The sequence below is a fragment of the Anas platyrhynchos genome, chromosome 10 (assembly GCF_047663525.1).
Source record: "Anas platyrhynchos isolate ZD024472 breed Pekin duck chromosome 10, IASCAAS_PekinDuck_T2T, whole genome shotgun sequence".
In the NCBI taxonomy this organism is placed as follows: Eukaryota; Metazoa; Chordata; class Aves; order Anseriformes; family Anatidae; genus Anas; species Anas platyrhynchos.
Genome location: NC_092596.1, coordinates 9,447,083 through 9,471,907, shown reverse-complemented (window position 1 = coordinate 9,471,907; position 24,825 = coordinate 9,447,083). Strand labels below are relative to the sequence as shown.

Below are 24,825 nucleotides of genomic sequence, written 5' to 3'. Positions count from 1 at the left end.
CGCTGCGCCCCCTGGCGCGGCGGAGGGGCCCTGCCGGGGCGGCGCTGCCATGGCGGCGGCGGCGGTGGCGGCGGGGAAGGCGGCGGGCGCGGCCCACGGGCACGGCGAGGGACGAGGCGGCGGCGGCGGAGGCGGCTTCCTGGGGCCGCGGGTGCCCGCTGAGGTGGAGGCGATGGCGCGGGGCGTGCAGGAGGTGGGCCACGACACCTTCCGCCGCCTCCTCAGAGGTACGGCCGGGCCGGGGGGGGCTGCAGCCGTCCCGGTGCCGTCCCGGTGCCGTCCCGGTGCCGTCCCTGCCACATAACCGCGGGGCGATCGGCGAAGCTGCCGGGAGCAAGGGGACGGGCTTGGGGCTCGCTGAGGGGAGATGAGGCTGCACGGCGCGGTGCGGGGCCGCCACCCCTCTGTGCACGTTCCTCCTGCTAACTTTCGGGCTTTTTCATCGCTTCAGTCAATAAAGGCCTCAAACAGCTGGTAGTTGTGTTTTAAAAAGATTTGTCTCTAAGAATTGTTGCTACGCAGAGTCAGAAAGGGAAATCCTGAACGCAGGAAATCCTGGATGCATCGCTCCCTGCAACAACTGCAGGCAATAAAGCTACAGATAGGCAGGGAAATTTGGGACAGAAGTAAATACCGATGCGGAACCAGGTTTGCTGTCCGGTGCAGGGAGAATGGAGACAGAAAGGCTGTGTGGGTGCCAGGAAACCTGACCGTCCCCTAAGCCCCGCCGTGGGTTTCGGGCACCCCCGGGGTGTGCAGTGAGTGCTGCCTGCCCTAGGGGGAGCGCACAGCCCTGCAGCGAGGCCGTGCAGGTTCACCAGTGCCCGCAGATGGGCTCCCAGGGCCCTGCAGAAGCATCCAGGAGCCTTCTGCTCTCGCTGGGCTGGGATTCACAGCGTGCAGGACGGCAGTGTGCCCTTCCAAGCACGGGCAGTATGAAGATGTGACAGATTTCAGCTGGCTGTGTCCAGATTGCGCTGGCACTTGCACCAAGTTGTCTTTTTGAGGCTGTCGGAGTCAATTTATCACTGAATAATAACTAATATATTAAAAAAAAAAATGCTGTTTCATATGCCCACTCATTTAAAGACACAAAGACTGCATATAACAGTATCTGTAGGTGATGGTATTGTAGGCAGTGCTAAACTGCAAGTCTGTGGCTGCAGCATCCTGTAGGAGCAAGGGACTCTCAGCAGGGAGGCTCCGTTGGGACGAAGTGCTCTGCACGTGATCCAGTGAACAAGCCTCAGTGGTGATCTGTGCTTGGCTTTTCCGGTGAATTGAATCTTCTTCCTTTTTTTCAAAGGCAGTTTCTTTGTCTTAGAGCAGAGCCTTTTCCAGACAGTGTGGAAAGCTTGGTGCGAGCACCCTGTCCATCCTAGCTAACCACTGCCGAGTTTGCGTTGCAGATCGTGCCGTACACATTCAGCCAACCACATGAGTGATCCAGGACTCACCACTGAATTTGATGTGCGTGTAAGAATGTGAAAAGCAAAGAAAATTTGTCCTGAATAAGAAGACAGCAGTCAGTGGAACCCACACAATACCAAAAAGAAGGCTGACAGTTTACAACCTTTTTTTTACCATATTATTAAACTAATCTCTTAGTCTTGGCTTTTGGTAAGACTTGCTGGCCATTTTTAACTTCCATGTTTTATTCACAGCACTAAATATGACACATTATAAAAGACTACTCTAATTCCTCAGTCCTGCAATGGGATTGTGTCAGTAATGTCTTTTTTTTAATCCACCATGGGGCTTCCTGTGGCTCCAGGAGTCCCTCGAGACCGATCAGAGTGCAGGACAGAGGCTGATGTGACAACAGAAATTTGTCATTTGTATAAGCCAGGTTGGATATGGAAAAAGAATGAATAACTGAGTGCTGAAGACTGAGATAAACTCACAGAAGTTTCAAGTGTGTAATATTGCTGTGTGTTAACAGTCGTTTCCTTCAAAGCTTGAATAAATTGGCAGTTGTGCTAACTATAAGACTTGAAGGTTTAGTTTTGCGTTCTTGTTCATTTAATTGTTAGTCTCTGCTGAAATTGCAAGACAAATTGTGTGAGATGTTAGAGAACAGTGTTGAATGGTTTACTCTCTAGTGCTTTCTTGGGTATCACAGCTGTAGTTAAGCTGTAAGCAGACTGGATGTGAACAACATTGATGATAGAAGCTCACGTCATATGTGAACTCATGAGCAATGAATTTGTTTTTCCATTATCCCATTGGAACCAAATTCCACAGTGAAATCATCTCCAATTTTAAAATGCAAAGGCTGAGTATGTTGAAGTTCTCTTGGTAAAGTGTTGCGAGACTGACCTTTGGTGGAAGATAATCAGATGTATTTACAGTTTGAGAGTTTGATACCAGGAAAAATGTCAGCACGCTGAGTCAAGTACAATCACAGACGTGCTTATGTTAATGTTCAGTATCTCTGGGGCTTCCTCTTTCTAAAGGGATCTTGCGTTGCTTTCTTATTCACAGTCACCGTTAATGCATTGGAAGGAAAAGACTGCAAAGAATCTGTCAAGCTGATTGCAGAAAGCACTAATCTCTCAGAAGAGCAGCTTGCTTTCCTCATTTCTGGCATGTATACCCTTCTCCGAGAAGCTCTGAGACTCCCCTTATCGACTTTCAAACAAGAAGTAAGTTCTGGGCCTCGACAAGCTGAAGTTGTATGAATTACCATCTAAACCCTGTTTGACAGAGCGGGGAGCTCCACACAGAAACGTTGATCCAAGTTAGAGCAGTCAAAAGAAACTGCTAGAAACATAGAGGTTATTTTTCTTGTTGTGTAGATTTACAGAAAAAAAAAATATTTAAGCTTTGGGAAAGAGATTCTTCTGTCTTTTTCTGCTGCAGCATCTTGTTTACTGTGCATGTTTATTTTCACTCTTAAATTAAAACCCCAGAAGAAACCACTGCAAAATGTCATTTCTCTGCCATCGACTCTCTCCCTTACCCTGTGTGTTCACACATTTTGTTTACACGTACAGACAACTATGAGAAATTGTCTGTCTTCATAATTCTGCTTAGAGGAAGGTGCGTGCTATGGCCAGAACAACATAGTGGGAACTGGGAGAAAGTGCTACTTGTGCTTACACTATGGATGTTCTTTGTGAATATGCATACACCTGCCATGGTCCCAATCCCTAGTCCTTCTTCATAGCTATTTTCTTCGCTTTTTTGTTACCTTACACTTTTTCTTTTCTCAATTTATTTTTATGCGGATGAGCCACTTCTGACACCTCTCTAGTTTAAGAGACTGTTTTCATATCTCAAAACTTGCAGGAAACTCAGTGAAAATGTGCTTTTAATATGTAGAGCTTATCTTTTGCTGCTTCTCTCCCGTTGTCATAGTTTAAACGAGTTACTGCAAAGCACACATGAGAATAATGTCACATAACTACTCTAAAGAATAAGATATGTTACAGATAGCTATGTAAAAGAAATAGTAGGGATGTTGCTTTCAAAAATAAATCTTTCCAAGAGATTTAGGCCTTTAGAAATAATTTCTCACAACTTAATGGAACACTTTTGGAAATTCTTCTCAATATGTAATCTGTCATTTCAAAACTACTCGCACTTGAGACTAAAACTTTTGGGTGGGAAATACTAAGGAAGTAAGCAATATTAATTTATTTGATAAGAAATCAGTTGTCATGCCTACATCCTGTAAAATTTTACCTTCCTTGTCTTTCTAGGTTTTTAAGGAAGACCTAAAGGAGCTCAGGTATGCCTGTTTTTTCCATCTGTTTTTTTTTTTTTTTTTTTTTTCCACAACTTTTATGTAACTGCTACCCTAAATCAACTTTTTTACACAACAAACTTGGTATAGAAATTACCTGTAAATAACACACAATACATCTGTCGCCAAATGTCACATGAAGCCAAAGGAAAAAAACAGGTGTTGTGTAAGACTTGATTTAGCACTGAGCATGAGCAGTAAATTTCACATGCTGGGGAGATTGGTCTAATTTAGCCTGTAATGTAGGTTATGCAAATGTGAGTGACCTTCTCTTTGTCATCCCCACCTTGCCCTGCAATATGTTTTAACGTGTTTGGTAAGACAGCGATAACATTTCAGAAGCTAAGAAACTGCCCTACTTTTTTTTTCTTCTTTGAAAGGCCAATGATATAACACGCATGAAATCCTACCACCTTGTTCAGCTATGATCTCTCCTTCCAATTACCCTTCAAAGCATAATTTTTGTTACATTGACTACAGAGTCTGTTCAGAGTATCTCCGAATAGAAGTACATATCCTAAAAGCCAGACATCACATACTAATAATCTTTATAGGGTTTTCCCTGATTTCCATATCCAGTGGTAACAAGAGAATAACAGCAGTTTATGTTTTCATCTATAGAGAAACTCATGCACCAAGGCCCAAATGTTTTAAAATGTTAACTTCCTACAATTCTTTGCATTCTGATTATTACCTAGGAGATACAGCTATGTTTCTAATTCTTTCTTTTCTCCTTATTTGTCCATTATCCTGCAAATCAGCTTCCTCCTCAGACTCTGTTCTGCAGAATCGTAAGCATAAGTTGCTTTACGAGCAACTTAAGGTTGTAAAAATTTGATAGATATAATCAGTGTCTAATTGGTGAGAGGTGTAATTGAGGCCATGGTGAAAGGTGCCTTGCTTGTTGATATAACAAGCAAGGGCACCACAGTATAAAAAGGACATGAAACTGTTGGAGAGTGTCCAGAGGAGGGCTACGAAGATGGTGAAAGGCCTGGAGGGGAAGACGTACGAGGAACGGCTGAGGGCACTGGGCCTGTTCAGCCTGGAGAAGAGGAGGCTGAGGGGAGACCTCATCGCAGTCTACAACTTCCTCGTAAGGGGGTGTCGAGAGGCAGGAGACCTTTTCTCCATTAACACCAGCGACAGGACCCGCGGGAACGGGGTTAAGCTGAAGCAGGGGAAGTTTAGGCTTGACATCAGGAGGAAGTTCTTCACAGAGAGAGTGGTTGCACACTGGAACAGGCTCCCCAGGGAAGTGGTCACTGCACCGAGCCTGACTGAATTTAAGAAGAGATTGGACTGTGCGCTTAGTCACATGGTCTGAACTTTTGGGTAGACCTGTGCGGTGTCAAGAGTTGGACTTGATGATCCTTAAGGGTCCCTTCCAACTCAGGATATTCTATGATTCTATGATTCTATGATTCTATAATTTTGTCTGCAGCTCAGTGCTAGAGTCTGCCCTTTCTTTTGTCTTGTGAGCTGAAATGCAAGCTGCTTCCTCTGGCACGTCACGGAGTTCACACCCAGGTTAAAGTAGGTCAGTAAGAAACTGATGACTTTCTTTTGACCCAGTGGGAGTTGGTGTATTTTGAGGTGCACACAGAATGCATTCAGTGTGATTAAGGAATAATGATGAACTCTAAAATCTCTGTGCCGAGTTCTGTGGGGGTGGGTGAATATTCTTCTACTGAACAGTAGAGAAAGTAGGTATACAGGAGTGTCAGAAGTCACTGGCTGGGCTGGCTGTGTACACTGTGTCCAGAAATACAGGCTCCCAGGCCTCTGTCCTTGTCAGCTGACCGCACTTTAGTGCCTTACTCTTTTGTATTTGTTTGCTTTTCTTACTTTATGGACTATTCATGGCCATATGAAGATGCTTTTTGGTCTGAATGATCTTTTCTCTCTCCTGTCTTGCTAAATCTTTTGTATTTTGTTGGTCTGGTTAATGTGACTGACATAGCAACAATATTCAGGTAACTGCATTTGTGTTGCTTGCACTCACATGTTTTATGTGCTGCTCATCATTGCTCATATGCTCCCATGATTCTCAGAGGTTATTTGGATTCTTCTGAACTTCCATCTCTGACAGTCTTTTTTTCTAGTGAGTAGCTTTCCTTGCTTTGTGGATAAACTTTCAGAATAGCTCATTCTACTCCCAAGTTAGGGTACTCAGTTAGCACCTTTGATTCCCATGGGAAATGTCATTTCCTATGTTTCCCAATGCAGTCGGGTCTGGTGGTGAAATACCTGCGTGATTTAAGGCACCTACTAATTACATTCAGACATTTATCCTTTTGCATTGACTCCTGTGGGTCATCCTGTGATCATGTGCACAAAGAACACGTGTAAGTAGTTGAACAGCAATGTCATGGCATTATTGGCACCCAGTGTTTGGGCAAGTATTTTGGATTTTAAGCCAGAAATTTTGCTCATTTCCTTTTTTTTTTCCTTTGGTCATATCTTCTTTTTAGAGGATTGAGATCTGAGCCAGGTTACCTGTTTCAACTTCTCATGCATTCTATTCTGTTCCTTTCAGTGAAGCTGAAGATTGGCCTAGTTCCATCCACATAAAGTCTTGTAATTCTCAATTTCCTGGTGATGCAGCTGGTCTTGGCTTCTAGTTTTGTCAGAGACAGAGGCTGGGAGACACTTGTGATTAATTAGATCGGTGCTACTGGTTTCACAGGGTTGTCATCCCATATCCCATATTATTTTGGCTTGACTGGCTGGCTCAGTCAGTAAGAATAAAAATCACACTAAATTGTGAGTGCTGTTTTCTCCTTCCCTTCTCTGTAGGTTTGATGAGTTTATGGCTTGGGCCAATAACATGGGATTAAGACATCCTTCCTCCTTCTTCCTTGCCCTTTGAGTCCCATCCTCAGAATATTCCTTTGAAAACTGATTACCGCCTGTAGCTCAGGCCTGAGCTGCGCCATGTTCTGTGATCTGCTTAGTATGTGACTGGTCTAGTGTAAGCTGCTTGAGCTAGGAACAGAATTTGCAGCAAAATCACTAACTGCATAACAAAAATAATGCAGGCTCCAAGGTAGCAGTAATGCTTCTATTTTAGTAACATGTGCTCTTACGTTCAAGTAAGTGTTGTGATAGTTATCATAATAATCATATTACAACCCCCTTTCTCCAGCCATTCCACTATGTAGAGAGGCTATTTGGTCATTATCAGCATGGATTAATGATGTGTTTGCACAGATAGCGTAGGTAATGTTTGCAGAAGTTGCCTTCTCTCTTCTGTTCTGAAAGACACGTGCAGCTGAAAATCACTGTCTAGTCCCTCCTCCTCAATTTCCAGCTTGCCTCAGATAACTAGCTTACTAATACTACTATATGCAGTTTTATCTAAGTACCATTTTAAAACATGTTTCAACCCCACTTCTTCCTTTAAGGATTCAAACTCTAATAACTGCCATTTCATTTTCCCACTGTGTGAGTTGATGAGTTGATTTTTTTCCCATCGTCAGACACTATAAGCCCTTTAGGACAGGTAACTTCTTTGTTTGCTTTGTCTTTGATAGACTGCTGTGTATCTTAAGGGATTGGTGAGTAATGTCTCAGGGCACTGATTCATGTTGAATGCTGGATTTAAGCGTGGCAGCTGAAGCGGTTACTTCTTCCACTTGTTCAACTTGCCTCGCTGTAGGAGGTTACTGTCCCTGTGGCAAAGGCAGCTGAATGGATAGTGTTTGCTCTGCAGTCTTTGCAGTTCATGGCCTGATACATTGAACTGAAAATCAACAGCAGCTTGTTTGTAAAGCAGCAGCAGCATTGGGGGAATGGTGAAGTGGTGGAGAGGCAAAAGGCAGATGGAGTGTGAATTATTGTATTCAACTTGTTCTCATAGTCCCAATAAATTTATGCTTGTCTTCCTCATGTTAAGTACACTCCTTTTGTAAGTACTCTTAGCTACAAGGACCTCTATTTTTACTTTTGAGGGAGCAAGTCACTCTATCTTGTTTCCATTACACTTCAAGGTGAAAGTAAAACGTAAACGTATAGGTTTGCGATTTTTGAAAGCACTCATTGATGGTCTGACTTCTGCACTTGTCAGAGTGATCAGCAAAACTTCTATTTAATGAGAGAAGTTAGGCAAATATGGGGTTCTTTTGAAACTCACTGTTACAATTTTTTGTAGGACAGGAGGATGTAGTACAGCTTTTAGGGTTCTTGTAAAAACGGTGGCTGTTATTCCAAGAGCCTAGACTGAATCAATACTGAAGTTCTTACGTAAGAACTGATGGCAATTTTAAGCAATGGAAGATGGAAAATGTTGACACTGTATTTGTGTTCTGCAATAGTTATTTTGTAGCTAAGCCCATTTATTTGTGGTTACAAAACACTTAACTGTTCTCTATTGCTCTTTCTTTAAGGATACCAGAAGATTTCATCACGGACTTTTCCAGTGTTGTCTTTGGTAACAGGTTAGTATTTTCATGTATCATGCACTGGGCAACCCTGCTGATTGGCCAAGTCCTGTTGAAGAAACAGCAATTCATGAGAACAAGATTTGCACAGTTATTTTGATTCAGTATAAACTTCTGTCCTCAGGTGTGGCAGTAAATAGCTTTCCTGGCATTTTCGTGATCATTGCCAGTCAATTTTTTATAATGTTCTATATCATCTGTAAGGTGCATCGATACCTACAGATGAAAAATACGGTGCAGAATTAAGTGTTTTTATCATCATTATCATTGCAAGTTAGAGCAAAAGTGAAAGACTTGCCTTGTTGACAGGAAAGTTACAAGCAGCCTTTTACATGCTGTGGCTTGTGGAAGCTTTCTCAGATAGCATTTAATCAAGTGATAACGTACGGCTGAATTCACACTGTGTGCCTTGATGATACATACCAGATAGCAACTGCTCTACTAGCTGTTATTCATTCACCAAGCAATATACCTCATTAGCTCCAGAGGGTGTACTAATCAAAAAGTTTCTTAAAAGGCTCTCTGTGGTTCCTTTTAGGACTTCCTTTTTGTTGTTCTGTACAGTTCTCTACTCAAACATATCTGTCTTCTTCTATATGTGGAAACTGCTTGATCTCAGTGCATATGCAAAGCTTTCCTCCTTGAGCGGTGAGGTCACTCAGCATCACTGACCTAGAGCTGCTTCGCATATTCTTCATGGAATACTGATAGTTTTAGTTGTGGGATTTCAGTTACCCTCGCAAGGGTCTGAATGCTGCTACCAAAATTCAAAATATTTTTCATTTCTTTGCTTAAGATCTTGGCTTAAAAGTTACGGTTCTTGGAGTAAAAATAAATTCAGCCTTCTCATCTTTTCTCTGCTATTCTGTTTGAATTATAGGTGTTAAAGAATGCAAAATTCATGGTTGCAAAGTGGAAATATTGTTTGCAGTGGAGAAAAGATAAATTTAGATGTCATTTGAAGCATGCATGATTGTCTGTTTTCTACTGTGAAATCACGATGCTGGAAAATTTAGCTTTTTCTCATTTCAAAAGCTGTGATTATCCAGTGTAATCTTGCTCTGTGTTTTGAGACCAGAGAAGAGCACCTTGGATCTGATTTCTAGACAGATCTGCTTTTATCATCTTAAATGTAGCACTGAATCATACATATGCTTATTGAGTTGTAAATACATATGATTGTGATGGTAAGAGAAGGATCAGCATCTGATCAAAAATTCAGCATGAGCTAGATAACCCAGAAAAATCAATTTCAGAGGTTTTTAATTCTTCTCCTGCCATCTTATCCTATTTTCGCCATTTTGTTCATTAAACAACTCTGAAGTGCTGGAAATTTAACATTCTTAATTCTGTGTCCCCATAGTTCTGTCAAACTACAGAGACTGAAAGAGAAGAGAAATTTGGCATGCTGGCACCATAAAATAACGTCATGAAAATAAAACTTTTTTTTTTTTCCCAAGGGAAAGCATAGCCATATTTTGTCCCTCTTTGAATATTTATAGTAAATGTTCTGTGTTTTTTTTTTTTTGTTTGTTTGTTTGTTTTAATAGCATAGCTTTAGTTTCTACCAGGAGTGGGCATTCTGCATGCCATCTGACAGTGTTTGACACATACCAGTTTATACTTTTCTCCTACTTCAGTGGCCTGCTAGGCTATGTTGTTATCTGCATCTGAAACCATCCCAAATTCCTCTTCAGTTTTGATACCGTTAGGTCTGTTGCTGCTCCAAATTCTGTAATATTCCCTCTTTGATTGCTCTGCCGCAACCTTTGGCAGGTGACATTCTTGTCAGCAGGTGTATCAGCCTTCCCAAGTGTAATTTGGATGTTCTCTAATTGATCCATATTGCTTTACTCTTTCTAACTTCCGTCTTATGCATTATGTGCTGACAGTGTATTGCAGCTGTTGGCACAGAGAGTTTCTGAAATGTAATTATATTCCTTTGGTGTTAGATACAAGGTTCATTGAGTCTCTTCTGCTCCATTTTGTTCTTCCTCTTAGAAGCTGATGGCTTGATGTAGGGCCTATATAATGCCTATATAATTTCTGTATGTGTGTTGGCCACTACGTGCATTCTGTCATCCTTACGGGATTCTTTCAGTTCAGTTGTGATCCTGTCCAAGTTGAAGGGTGCTGACAGAAGCTGAAACTGAGCTATAAAAGTTGTGACTCTTTCTGAGGGAATGGTATTGAAGTACAGTCCAGTTTAGCCACAGAATTGACATAACTTAACGATATTGAGAAATTTCATCTCTGTCTGGACATCACTGATCTTTCCCATCACTGCTAACTAGAACACCTTCCTGTCATCCCTGCTCATTATTTGCCCAAAATGCCAGTGTTGCACTGAATGGACTATCCTCCACTGAAGGAAGCAGCAGCAGTCTGGCTATTTTTAGGCAGTCCCCAAATTAAGCAATACTCTGGCAGCAACTCACCACTGAGGGAAAGGCCTGTTCTTATTGTCTAATCCTGCTAATGACCATTCCAGACTGGCTCCTGACGGTTGCACCCAGCTGTGGTGACCTACTTCTAGTAGTAGTACAGTGAGTAAGGACCAGCTGATCTCTTTTCTCTGCTCATTACTTTGCCATACTATTAGGGATGTGTGTCACTTCTGCCCAGCACTCCCCCAAAAAAGGATAATTTTTTTCTTATGTAGCAAAAGCACTATGCAAGAGTATTGGAGGATTTTAGCCTGTCTGTGTTTTGTACCTTATCAAATCACTAATCTTTCTTGGCAGTTTCTAAAGGCACCAGCTAACTTGCACACAAGAGGCTGAATAGGGATGTTAGACTATCATTCCTACAGTCCTTGATTTGTTCAGAGAGGATTCCTTTCTGATGTAAAGACTGTAATTAGATTATGTCTAGCACCATGGATAAAGGATGTAACGTTTCTTATCCTGCCCTTAGCTGGAGTAGCTTTGAAATGTACTGTAAATAACTGCCAGAGACATGGGATGCTTAACAAAAAAAAAGCAAAGAAAAAAATAAACCTATTTGGTAAGTAACACACAGGTCCAGACTAGCTCCCTAATGGACCAGTGGAATGATCTCATTCTGAAAGCATTTCTCTATGTATAGCTAAAAATGGATGGTTGTTATGTCTTTGTATCAGATTTGGCTTGTTTACTTACCCAGAGCTTAAGATGCTATTAAAATTTTAAAGACTGTCAACCGTCTGAAGTTTAATCAATGTCAACTGTATTTCCTCCCAGAAATAAACTGAGGCTTAATGAGCCTGATTCTTCCTGCAATGAGTAATAAAGGCAGGCTGGGCCTTCTTAAACACTAGTCTAGACAAAAGTCATGAAGGTGGTGCTGGGGCTGGCAGTGAACATCACATGAGGAATTTGGAATTTGTAAAGCATCCTGGATTAGTAAGAACCACTGTATGGTTTTTATTTTTAAGGTATGCTTCAGAGTACACACTAATATCATTAGATTTAAAGCACTGCTGCTAGCTAATTCTAGATGCTTTCTGCTGAAGGAGCACAGTGAGCTTATTCCAACTTCCTGGCTTGAGAAGGCATCTGTCTTCTGTTCCTGCATGGAGATTTATTTCCAGATCCCTTTCCATACCTCTTATAGTTGCATGAGAATTGAAATAATAGATACGCCAGCCACCATGATGACTCTTACTAAACTCTATAATGACCTGACTTTACTGGAATTACACGGAGTAGCTTTGTCTCTCTCTCTCTCTTATTTTTTTTAATAAGAAAAAAAAACAGTGATGATATTTAAGCACAGAAAAATGGCTAATCTGAGCACAGCCATCTCAAATACACAAAACCACCCATTCAAACCTCTTGGGACACCTGTGCAGGTGACTGAGCACTGGAACAGGTTGCCCAGAGAGGTTGTGGAATCTCCCTCCTTGGAGGTACTCAAAATCTGTCTGAACGTGGTTCTGACCAACCTGCTGTAGGTAGTTCTGCTTGAGCAGGGGGTTAGACCAGATGACCTCCAGAGGTCCCTTCCAACCTCAACAACTCTGTGCCACCTCTCTAAATGAGTATATGGACAAGAGAAACAAGTTCCAGACAGGTTTGTTCTGGGGAGTCTTATTTTACTTTCAGATGTATTGTTGCTTTTACAAATTTGCATTGCAGTCTCCTGTTTCTGATTTACTCTGTAGGCGTCCTGTTTCTGAAGGCACAGCTCTGATGCAAGGAAGTAGGCTGCCAAATGTCCAGGACTTCAAGTGGAGAGTGGATGTAGCTATATCCACAAGGTAAAAAAGAGAACCCTGCATGACCACAGGAAAGATCTGTCCAAGGTTAAACTGACTTCTTGTGCTGCTTAAAATGTTAATGGTGTTAAAATGTATCTTGCTGTTAGGGATTTGCATGTAGCATGAAATGGCAAGATAAGGAGGGAATGTTTTGACCAGTGTGTAAGTCAGTTTATATACAAAAGGTTATTGCTATTATGCAGACTTGCCAACAAGATGCTGTCTCTATCTTCTACTAATATTTTTTGATGCTGCGTATTTGTTACAAGCTCTAAAACTTGTGTGCTAGAAACATTTGACTCCAAGTTTGAGTCTCTCTTTTAATATTTTAAAACTTGATGGAGCTGATAAAACTCTCTGGTTCTCACTGATGATGGAAGCAGTTAGATGGATTGAGCCTCAACCAGCCAGCCAAGCTCTCAGTTGCGCTGGAGTATGGGATGGAAATTGTCTCTTCAGTTCTCAAGTAGACTCTCATTTGTGTGTAGCACACGTGAAATAAAAGGACTTTCCATAACTCTCAAGTCTGCTGTAGACTCGACAGAGAGGCTTCAGAACAGCAGCGTCACACTGCCATAGTTATGCAATTGGTCATCGATCTGCCTGCTAGCTCCTTTCACAAAACAGGAATAAAGGCCTTTGTGATCATCCTGTAGTGAACAGCTTCTTGCCATCTGCCGCGGCATAGGCAGCTAGGGGATGGATCTTTGGCTAGAGCTAGTCTTTCTGAAGCCAAGGAAAAAGGCTCCTAAGTGGAAATTGTGATGGCCACGAGCTTCTAGTTCAAGTGGCTCTCAGATGAGAGCTGTAAGCCCCACACAGGTATCACGATGCAGAAAAATCTGCACCTATAAGAGAACAAAACGTACAGATAAACATCCTCAGGCACAATGCTTGCAAGCTGCAGGCAAATCCTGTGATTGCTTTCCAAACAACACAGGAGCAAAGCATTATCCTTTTCTATTTTCCTTCCTCTTATTTTCCTTTCCAGTCAACCTCCCCTTGGGAATTCTTGTTTATCATCCAGCAACAGCCTCTGTGAAGAGGCATGGCTTCTGGCTGTAATGCCTGTCAGTACCTGAGCAGGTTTTGGCAGGATCTGTTGATGGAAGCTGCACAAGAATGACTCATTTCCCCTCATTGGGTCATCAAGTAAAATAAAGAGCAACCCACAAATTTAGGATGGAGACTGGGAGAACTTATTTCCCCAAATGAGACAACAATTGAAATTACGAAGGGATGGAAATGGTTAATGCAACATAGGAAAATGCACCAAAAAAAAGTGTTCATTAGTGCTAGCAGTAGCTGGTCAGCTCTTATCCCTATCACAGTTCCACTAAACTGACAGTTATGTAAAATGAAAATGCTCCTAAGCTTGCCATTAAACTATTGACGTTTTTTTAGTCTCAATACTGAGGTAAATTGGAGAGACTTCTGTGTTTATGAGTTTCCAACCAGCCAGGTATGTGACTCTGTAATAGAAATTACTCATGTGTTCTATGTAAAGCCTGTATGAACATCTTAAATGATTAGCCTACAATGCTATACTCGTCACGCTGCTGCTGTCTATTGTTGTAGTGCTAATAATGTAAATAATTTCAGTTCACTGGCCCGTGCACTTCAACCATCCATTTTAATGCTGATGAAGCTTTCAGATGGGACAGCTCATCGCTTTGAAGTAAGTCTGATTGCCGCAATAAATAGAAAAGAAACCACTTAAAGTTCTTTTTAGAAAGCTGAATTACTATTTAAAACCTTAAAGCTTTTGTAAACAATGCATTATCGTTGGTTGGTTTGTTCTTTCCTCCATGTTCAGTGTTACCACATACAACACATAACTGAATGCCAACTAAAATCATTTTGTACCTTGTTCCTACTCAAATTTTGCTGCAAATTCGTTTGGTAGAAGAATGTTATACTGAAAAGTACTGTTGCATAATACCTGGTTTGGTTAAAAATTACAGTTTAGATATCAACTCTAACCTTCAGACCTGATGATGGCTTTTGAGAGGAGAAAAATTAGTGTGTAGTTTATATAATATATGGTGTACTACTAAACCTCCTACCTGGTGAAACATTCTCTTCTGTGGCAGAGGTAGTTTTGTTTTCTTCAGATCTTGCTGCTAGGAAGTGAAAAAACTTTGCTTTTTACCTCAGAATTAGTCAGTGGCAGCATTTATGACACTGTACGTAATTGCTTGCCAGAAAATGGCATAAACCCTTCCATAATTTTAACCTTTGAAAAGGAATGCTGTTTGTTCTATAAATAACGTGGTAGTGCATGCAGGATTTCAGTGCACAACAGGCGTTGTTACATTTGAACTCTTTAAAGATTTTGGCTTCAGTTCATGCATTAGTAGTAGTCTGGAGGAAGCACCAAAGCACAGAGGGCTGAAAGAGGTGGAGTGGTATCAGTGTTACGTTTCGCCAGAAGACAGCTGTTGAGGAAGGCATAAATTCTGTGCTACATTGCAAAGTGTTGGGGTGTCACTTCACAGAAGGTCAAATTCACTTCTCTGTGGATAGTCCTCCTTAGGAGGACTGTAGCCCTGACTGAGGTCTTCCATGGAACTTAAGTGATGCCAGGGACTTCAGGTTAACTCTTTACAGCATGGTGAATTTCACTTAAGAGAATAAAAACTAGCATGTACTCTTAACTGTTTTGATTTGGGTCTTTGTTTCCTTTTAATGTCAAGTCTTGATGGCATGATTCGTGGGGTATTTTGGTTTGGGAAATTTTTGTTGTTCTGGTTTGATTTTGTTGTTGTTTTGTTTGTTTAAGTCTGCAGAAGACACATTGCTGGAGCTATTCTGCAGTGGGGATGTGCTGCTATGCCTGTCCAGTGCATGCAGAAGCACAGATAGCTGATAGCAAACAGTATGCCTCTCTCTTAAAATCACCATTTTGCTGCTGCTTAGACCTGAATACCAAAGATCTGTCTGTAAACAGGATTTCTGTATCTGATGAGCGGTCTTCACACAGAGACTTTTTGAGATAAACTTGTGTTTTGATTTGAGATAACATATGCAAGTAAACAGAGTCCTCACCTCTTCAGTTTCCTTTCATTCCAACATGTACTGAATGTCCCCTTAACTAACAGGGCTTATGTAAGGTGATAAGTCCCAAAGATAATTCCATTATGAACAATTTTAAAATGTACATGCCAGAGGGAGAAGTTGCACTGTTTGGTCTCCTGTTTTTGTTTTTTTTTCCTTTGGGCTTTTTTTTTTTTTTTTTTTTTGTCTAAGCACACTAGTTTCTGATTTCAAGTTTTCATTTCAAGTTTCGTGGTATATATGTCAAAAATGCATTTTATACATTTCTGATACATATGGGAATTGTAAATCAGATGCTGGATTCCTGTCACATAATTGATATCCGTGCTACAGTGGGTAGGATGACAAAGGAGTCTGTGCCTTCAGTGTAGACAAAGTAAAGCAAATTAGCCAGTGCTCTGCAGAGCAGCCTGGGACTGTACCCACGCAAGCACATCTGTCCCACCAGTCTGTGCCTGTGTTCAGATGCATTCTCAGAAGGGTCTTAAATGCACTAAATAGACTTCCATCCATTTGGCTTAAAATGTTAAAGGAAAATCCATTAGTCTTCTGCCTTCTCCCGCTCCTCCAAATGATGAATCTCGTGCAATGAAATAATGACCATGGGCACCATTGGTGCCTGATCCACAGAGAGCAGACATTGCCCTTCCATAACCTGATTTTACCTCTTGGCCTTTGAAAAGCTGATCTCCTTAACTTGGAAGCTTGTGCATAAACAAATGCCTGCTGTCCACTTGTCCAGTTAGTTTTGTAGCATTTACAATGCTGAATTGCAGCACATAGCTTTTGCTGTCTAAGGCTGTCCTCTTTTTGAAGATGTTATCTCATTAGCTTCATAATAGGCTCATTTATGAAACTGACTGTAAACTTGCAGTCAGTGTAGACAACCATAAGGCCTCTTCTGTGTTTGAGCAGTTAGTCACCATTAATCCCTTGTAAAACTGCATTTTAACCAGGACTAGGTGGCAAGATAAAGAAATACACTATTCAGTTTGAATGTAAAGCTGTTGTCTGCTCATTAGTTAAATAGTCTTTTTGTGGTAATATCCCCATAAGTGATACTATAATTCTTTCGACTCCTCTCTACCACCTCATGTCTTTATCATCTGATTCAAGTGTTTAGCTGAGTTAATCTGGAACTCAAGGCCTCTTGTTTTGGATGTGCTATTTGCAAACTGAAGATATATCAAGACCCACATAAAAGTCCAGGCTCAAAGAATTTGGATTTGAGACCTGTAAGAACCTTGGAAGTCATGTTTATGTAGTAGTTGCTTCAAAGAAGATTAAATCTAGTTTGATCTTCTGTTCTTTGCTAGTTGGCACCCACAAAACCCCCATCAATTTGGCATATCAAGATAACAGGAAAGTTGAGTCTGAGATACAACACATCTGAAAATGTCTGGTATAGAATCAAGGAGTTGTAACTACAACATAACTGGATTTTTATACCCTGAGCATTGCCTCACACAGCTCTTGGATCATTTCAAAAGGAAATTCACCCAAATAATCAGAATTGTTATGGTTGTGACCATGCTGTAAATATAACTTTGTGGAGAGGGTGACAGGGCAGCACCTGTTTGCATAGGTTAATTATTTTGAATTTAATTAATTACTTTGAAAATTTTAACCTCACAGTGAAAGAGGAACTTGATGGCCACAGTTCTTTCATTGACACACTGCTATAGCCTGAAAAAGTATATGGTCTGCTTTTCCCTTCTGACTGACAGCAGTGGAGACTTGGGGCAGGTCCTTAGTTAACTAAGCAAATGTTTTTTTGTGTATGGTTTTCTGTGCTGCTTTACTACACTGATCCAGTTCCATAAGTTGATGGTGAAGAGATTTTTAACGACAAATTTTTCTTCCTTATGAAAAAAATTCTCACCCAGTAGTAGCCCTTGCCTGCTTTCAGCAATGTATATTAGTTCACAGTCTTCTTTGCTCTTGAGGTTGCTGCTGAATCTCTTTCTTGGTTAGAGGCTTGATTCCTTTCTCCTGCAAATTTGGACAAGGAAAATATCTGGAATTCGTTGCTTGAGAATTCTGTACACTACACAGTCTTCCAGATCTCTTTATCTTTCTGTCCAACCCATGACTCTTACTTCACCCCAGCAGCCATCTGTTGACATTCTTATATATTTCCTTTCTCACATCATAAAGTATAGAAAACGTACTGTGTAGGTGTTATTTGATTTTTTTTCTGCTCTTCTCCTCTTTATAAAAAGAGGAATTTTAAAAATGATTTATTTGAATTAATTTTATTAACCTCAAATCCTTTGTCTTAAGTCTAAATTAAAAAAAAGCTGAGAGATTGGGCTGCTGCTGTGGAATGTTCCCTATCCATAGGCATGCCCTATGCAAAGTTCCTGAGTCACATTTTCTAACCTAAGTGTTCTGTTTCAGGTGCCAGTTGCAAAGTTTCAGGAGCTGAGATACAATGTTGCCCTTATACTGAAGGAAATGAATGATTTGGAGAAAAGAAGCATAATGAAGATCCAGGACTGAACACTTCTAAATCGGGAGTTTACAGAACAGATCTGAAATCCTCAGTGAATTTCATGAATGGTAAAGCAGAGGACCATCACCACTTTGCCTGTCTGAAGTGCAATGTAGCATTTATGTCAGTTGTAAATATTTTTTCAATTCAAGTGTTAAAAGCACAAGCTCTTTTCTTAAGACTTAAAAACAAAAAATATATTGATGGAAAAAGTATAATCCTATTTGTGACCATTTTTGCATGATTCATCAAAACATTTTTAAATAACTGTCTTAATAGATGTAAGAACCATTTCTTCCTGATTATGATTCATCACTCTAATTATTTTTGAAAGCCTGCTCCCAAAAGCCCCATCAGTGTGTATCAGAAGAAAGCCCTGCAATGTCTCAAATAAAAAAAAATAAAAATAATAAAAAAAGCAACCCACTGCTGTGCTGTAGTACAACAAATGTGAAATTGATTGAGTTTGGCATAAGTAAAATTGCTGTCTGCCTTCTTGGTGACTCAGGTATAGGTACAGATATTTAAAAGCTAATTTTGAAGAAAATTGTAAGCCTGGAGACCAAGAAAGAAGTATGAATTGAACTTCTAAAACTAATTCCATGGAACTGAAGAAGTGGAAAGTGCAATGCAAGTCTGCCAGGTTGACAAGTATGGGATAAACAGTAGTAATCTCTCTAAGTGGGAATGCCTGCCTTAGCTCATGCATTTCCTGTCTTCAGTGTGAACTGAATTGTCTGACTCATTACAGGGCAGAAACCTCTGGCCTGAGATGGTAGCAAACAGCAGAAGGCAGCAGCATGGTAGACCACTACAGCTGATATACTCATTAGTAGTGCAAGTCAGAACACAGGATGAGGATGAAGGTGACAGGTACGAGGATATTCAAGCACCCAAGTCAAAAAAACAGTTAAGCACAGGCTGAAGGTTCTTTTGCCCCATGCGTAAAGCTTTGAGGAATTCTGTTAATTTGAAGCATATGTTTGAAGTCTCATTTAAACTCAAGGGGACCACAGATATTACTGGAAGGGTTTTGCCAAGAAGGGATGCATTCCTGAATCAGTGGCTGAAAGTTTTCCCTCAGGAGCAAAGACATGAAGGTTGAGCAACGGCCAAACAGCAGAGCTGATGGGCCCTACAAATACAAGATTTATCCGGCTGTCAGAGGTAATCTAGAACACATATGCTGCTACCAGTGTTAAGCAATGGCTTAACCTAGCTGCTTGCTGGGTTTCTATCTAAGTGGTGCCACCCATACTTCTCCTACCCATGTTGTGTGAGTGTAGAACTCACCTTTATCACCCTCATTCCTTGCAGAAAACTACTGAAATTAAAATTATGGATCTGGGAGGCCTTTTACACTTCAACAGGTGTTTGTGCAGGAAAGGACAAGTTGGTCTTGGATTTTAAGAATCACAACAGGCATAAGACTTCGGTGTTACACTTTTTAAGAGGAGACTTCTTTGGTGGCAGTCCATACCAATCTACAGACAGATGAATAGCTGCAAGACAAAGCTTTTCAAACCTATGGGTGAAAGCGTCCTGTAATTTCAAATAATAAACTGGTCAGCCATTATTTTGAACTGTTAAAAAGCTGCATGTCCTATTTGCTGTCTTTGTAGGGGACCCATCAACTTACAGTATGGTTTGATCCATATTTATTAACTATTGTGTTTAGCTCACAGCAAAGCAAATAAAAATTAGCTTCTCTAACTTCAGGAGGTCTCTATATTGCAGTAATTTGATGTTTTGGTTTTGCTTTGTGAAGTTTGTTCATCTGACTGGAATTCCATTATCACAAAGTGTGAAACAAAACATATGTTCTTATGTTCCCTGTTATAACTTTTCCCTTCTAAATGTCTATCTTTACATGGTTTTGAGCTGGAAAGGTATCTCAGCTGAGACCATTAATGAAGCCTTTTATGACAAATGGAACACTGCATGGGTGTCTAACATCTTCTGTTGCTCGAGACATTTTTCACTGGTCAGCACAGAAGAATCCATAAATATGCTTACCTTCAAGACAGAACATATTCATTCAGAGGTTATGTAACAGCAGGTGCATGTGTTTCCCAGAAATGGAAGGGCTTCCTGACTGTTTTCCACCTGTTCTCTGGAAGGGCTGATGGACCTCTTAGTCTCAAGTTGACACACATTAAGCATCTTGTTACTGTTATTGGTGGTTTACTGTGCACACTGACAGGAGCTTAAACACTTGGGTTTTTATTTCTTACTTGCAAAAAGAGTTCATTTGGGCTCTGCTTTTGACAGATAAGCTTTTCAGTAAAACAGTTCAGTTTTCACCAAAATGGCTAGTGGGAATGGCTGTCGGATAGTTCCTCAGTTTTGATAAAATGAGCCTTCCAATTGGTGAGTTATTCATTAAATATTTGTTTGGCACTGAAATATCTTCTTTCTTCAGTATTAAAATACTCTGGAATTCCATTGAACTTGTGACTATAGTCTTTTCATTTCAATACAGAACAAAAGTAACCTTCTAGGAGTCTGGATATGTCTGAACAGAACTGATTTTACCCAGCTCGCTCTAGGTTTGGTTATGCTTAGGGACACATTGCGAGTCCCTCTTTCAGCATCACACAGTGAAAGATACAGCTGGAATGGGATGCTCACTGTTTGAGTCCCGAAGTCTTGTCAAGCCAATCACTAGTCAGCCATCAATTAGGAAGCTGGCAGGTTTGCATGAGAAGGGCGCTGCTTTTCTTACTACACAATGTTCACGGATCAATAGGTAACAAGGACTTGTACAAGTTCTACTAGTACTTGTCCCTGAAAAACAAACCCCAGTGATACACTTGCTTTCTCTATTTGATGGTGCCATGCATTTATTTAATCTGGCTAATGTGTTTGTGAATGTCTTAATCCTAGTGATTTTCTAACTATGACGTGAACATAAATTCCCTCATCATTACTCCCTTTCATTTCCTTTATGGCACATGGAACATTACGCTTTTTCTTTCAAGATTAACATGTCAAAACATTCAAACTAGAACTTGAGTTTGATTATTTTTCAATGTAAATAATTTGTATATGGTAACAGAGACACCCAGTGCATGGAGGAGTAGGCATAGTAGGCAGAACGTAAAATGAGAGTTAAAGATAATTGCTAGAAATTGTCCAGAGATTCAGGAGCGAAATAACACAGAAAAAAAAACACGTCTTCACTTCCTGTTCTCTACCTAACCATAAGTTAGTGCAGCTTCCTGACTTTGGGTTTTAATTGGCTCAACTCCATGGGCCATCTGTCCAAATCTCTTCTCACCTATGGACTGTTAGTGTGAAGCACCTGAGTAGAAAAAGCCATCTGGGGCTTTATGTGACTTAACATTCCTACTCCCAGTGGAGAAGCTTCATCAGGATGAGTAGTATGTCAGAATTTCAGACGTGGTTAGTTGTGTTCATGAGGGGAAAGGAGCAGGATTGTTCACTGGTTTTGTGGTCTCTAAGTGTGATGCAGATCATAGCTCCCAAAGAAGGCTGAAGAATGTAGTCATGCTCTCATGCTGTCTGTTACGCCAGCCATTAACTGCTGGAAGAAGATCAGTATTGTGCTCATTGTCATTAAAAGGAAGAAATTAAACCTCCCTTTGTAGAAAAATCATACAAGAGAGATGTGCTTTTGCAGAGTGAGTCACCTCCTAGCTTTAACTTCTTCTGTTTAAGTGAAGGATAAATCAGTTCTTGATCTCATGAACAATGCAGGTAGGTAGGGTTTGCTTTCCTTTTTTTTCCCCCCTTTATAATCAAATACAGTTCATGACCCACTGCTGCTCCAAATCCATCAACACATATGAATGTAAGACAACTCCATGCTTTCAGAATGTTACATAAACCCCCCCCAAAAAAACAAAGCAAAACAAAAAAACAGCATATCCGGATTGAGTATGTACATTCAGTTTATACAGCTGTTTTTGCTAAAGCAGTCTTTGCAGAATTGGGCAGGTTGTCAGAACCATGCATTTTGTAGTTGTACTGGTGAAAAGTGAAGTAGTATCTTGGCTTTAAAACACTTAAGTTAGCGAGCGTAAGGTTCACTCTGTACCTGTCACACCCCACACAGTACTAACGTTTACCAAACATCACGCACAGCAGGAACTGGCAGAGGCAGAGCCAGCTGGTTTCCTCCCCAAGAAGTCATAGAGCTGGTGCCCATAAGCCATCCACGATAAGGTCTTAACAGTTTTTTGGCTTTGGTCTGTGATTCTATGATCTACATAAGCATACAGCCTCTACCACTGCAACAGCTCACAAGCCCCAGCTGCCCTTTTCTCTTGCAATATTTCAGCTACGTCCCTGCTGGTGTAAGAGAATTCCCAGGGGTACATTGCACAGTGCTTTTTTGAGACTCATTTTAGTCCCAAGTGATCAGACTGTCAGCTAGCCCCGTGGACGCTTTCCTATGCTGTAAATAGAATCTATGGAAGTTCCTTTCAGAGCACAAATCCTGATTACATTTTCAGTGATAATCTATTTCTATTCCCTATCTTGAATTCACGTGCTGCTAGAAAACCTCCCTTTATTCCACAATTGTTATCTCTTTAAAAGTGTCTGCTATGTAACTATGTAAATACTGTTGGCGTATGCCTGATAGAGAGATTGTCATTGCATTGCTACTGGTAACCAGTGGTTATGTCACTTTCCCTCGCTTGAATAGGCTTTGACTCATAGTGGTTTTCAGGACAATGGTTATAAAATAACACACTGAGGGGTTGCCGAGTCTATAGTTTTGCAATGGAGACAACTGTCAACCTCAAGACTACAAGAACACATTTTTTCTGGTTTTTTTTTTTTTTCTTTTTGTTAAGGATTTTGTTCTTTTATAGCACAAGTTTTTTTGCACAGAAGTTGGAAAACAAATTGTCTATGTCCTGTTAGACAGACTGAGTTTGGTGGGGAAAACCCACACTTCTGAGCACGTGCCAACTGTTCCTAATTGTTCTGAAGCATTGCCTAACTGAAACTATAAGTACTTCAGTTGTCCTTTCTTTGAATTATTTGATGCCAGGCTGTGCTGTTCTTTGGATTATTGCCTGACTTAACCAATAGGAGAAAGAATTACTGAAACCAGTGATTATTCAATTAAACTTTTTCTAATGAAAGGACTTACCTGGCAACTTTAAGAAATATACATATATATATATATATATATTTTTTTTTTTTTTCCCAAGAGCCAAAGGAACAAAAACCAAATTTTTGGCAGGTGCAAAAGAGTCTTATCATCACAGGAATCAAAGATGACCACAGGGTCTGATGGCTGGCTTTCAATATAAGCTTAAGGACTGCCAGCACATAGGCATCACAAGACTAGCTCTCATTATTAATGTACAATCTATGCTATTAAGATATAAGATCCTGAATTTAAGTGGCTTTAAATTACTTTTTCACTTTGCCTGAATTTTCTTAAGCATCCTCTCTGAACAGGGACTTACAAAAGTCAGGTTGACCTTTCCCTCCTTCTATTTTTTTGTCCCATCCATTTGACCCCCTCAGGACACAGCTTGTCCCTTAATACCTGCTTACCTCATACACTCCAGGCTGGGGAGTCCAGATGCTTCTGTAAGTAAGAAATGAGAAATTAATTCAGCCTCATCACAAAGCTGAAGAGCTAATAGTATCACTAATAGGATATTCACAGAAATTTCAAAGTCTCCAGGAGATTAAGGCATTGTGAAAAGTGGCCTATATTTTTAGAGCATATACATACATACATGCATCCTGGACATTTATAGAAACTCTGACCATAAATCTGTGTAAAACTGCAAGCAAAAACAATCAGACAACTAATTTCAAAGCAACTGCTCCTATTCCACGGCAATGCAGGTCATTTTCTCCTTACACTCCGTTTTGCATGGAGTTATACAACTAGTGCCAGCCTTTCATACAATGAAAACCGCTGGGTATGTGCAGGTTGCAGCAGCCAACGCAGCAAGTCTTCAATAAAAGAAACATACCCTAAGAGCTGTGGGTTTTGTTGTTGTCATTTTTGTTTATTTTTTTTTACACACAGAACTCAGTATGGCCAGATGTACGTCTACAAAATGTCCCACTGCAACACCAGACAAACCTAGCATTTCACTCCCATGTGGTGCCTGCGTTTCCTACCAGCACGGCCAGCTTGCATCAAAACAGAATCATGAAGGTTGGAAAAGACCTCAAAAATCATTTGGTCCAACTTTCATCCTACCACCATCACCTGCTAAACCACGTCCCTAAGCACCACATCCAACCTTTCCTTTCCAACACCCCTCAGGGACGGTGACTCCACCACCTCCCTGGGCACCCCGTCCCAACGCCTGACCGCTCTTTCTGAGAAGAAACATCTCAGAAATTCCTACCTAAACCTCCCCTGGCGCAACTTGAGGCCGTTCCCCTTAGTCCTACCACTAGTTACCTGTGAGAAGATGCCGCCCCCCAGCTCCCCACGCCTTCCTTCCAGGTACTCGCAGAGAGCAGTGAGGTCTCCCCTGAGCCTCCCGTTCCCGGACCTGACCCCCCGGCTCCCTCAGCCGCCCGGATTCACCTCAGGGGCGCGACGCCACCTCAGGGGAGCGACGCCCCGCGCGCCCTCACAGCCCGAGCGGAGCCACCACAGCGCTCGGCGCTTCCCGGGCTCCCCGGGGGCTGGCATTTCCCCCCTCAGGCACCACAACGAGCCCAGCCGAGGGGCTCGACCCCTCACCGCCCGGAGGCGGGCGTCTCCCCCCTTCCCCTCAGTAGCAGCAGCGGTTACAAAACCGCCCGGTTTTATAACACCCCGCGGGCGCCGCCCAATGAGCTGGGGCTCTGCGCATCATGTGGCCGCCCTTATATAAGCGGCGGCGGGCCG

At 41.3% G+C, this 24,825-nt stretch overlaps 2 protein-coding genes across 2 annotated transcripts in view; one reads left to right on the top strand and one right to left on the bottom strand.

The window, feature by feature from the left end:
• Nucleotides 1-19,699, top strand: COMMD5 (COMM domain containing 5). The gene is made up of 6 exons (XM_038184160.2): nucleotides 1-227; nucleotides 2,485-2,645; nucleotides 3,705-3,733; nucleotides 12,335-12,430; nucleotides 14,033-14,108; nucleotides 17,888-19,699. Exons 1-6 carry the CDS (start codon nucleotides 50-52, stop codon nucleotides 17,987-17,989), a joined length of 642 nt encoding a protein of 213 aa, XP_038040088.2. The 5' UTR covers nucleotides 1-49; the 3' UTR covers nucleotides 17,990-19,699.
• Nucleotides 1-24,715, bottom strand: part of FAM199X (family with sequence similarity 199, X-linked) — a 36,667-nt gene extending 11,952 nt beyond the window's left edge. Inside the window, exons 1-2 of the mRNA XM_072042885.1 lie at nucleotides 24,520-24,715; nucleotides 23,520-23,553 (exon numbers count right to left, since the gene is read on the bottom strand). Coding sequence (XP_071898986.1) covers nucleotides 23,520-23,524 — 5 coding nt within the window. The 5' untranslated portion in view covers nucleotides 23,525-23,553; nucleotides 24,520-24,715. The remainder of the gene's footprint in view (nucleotides 1-23,519; nucleotides 23,554-24,519) is intronic.
• Between the last annotated feature and the right edge of the window lie 110 nt (nucleotides 24,716-24,825).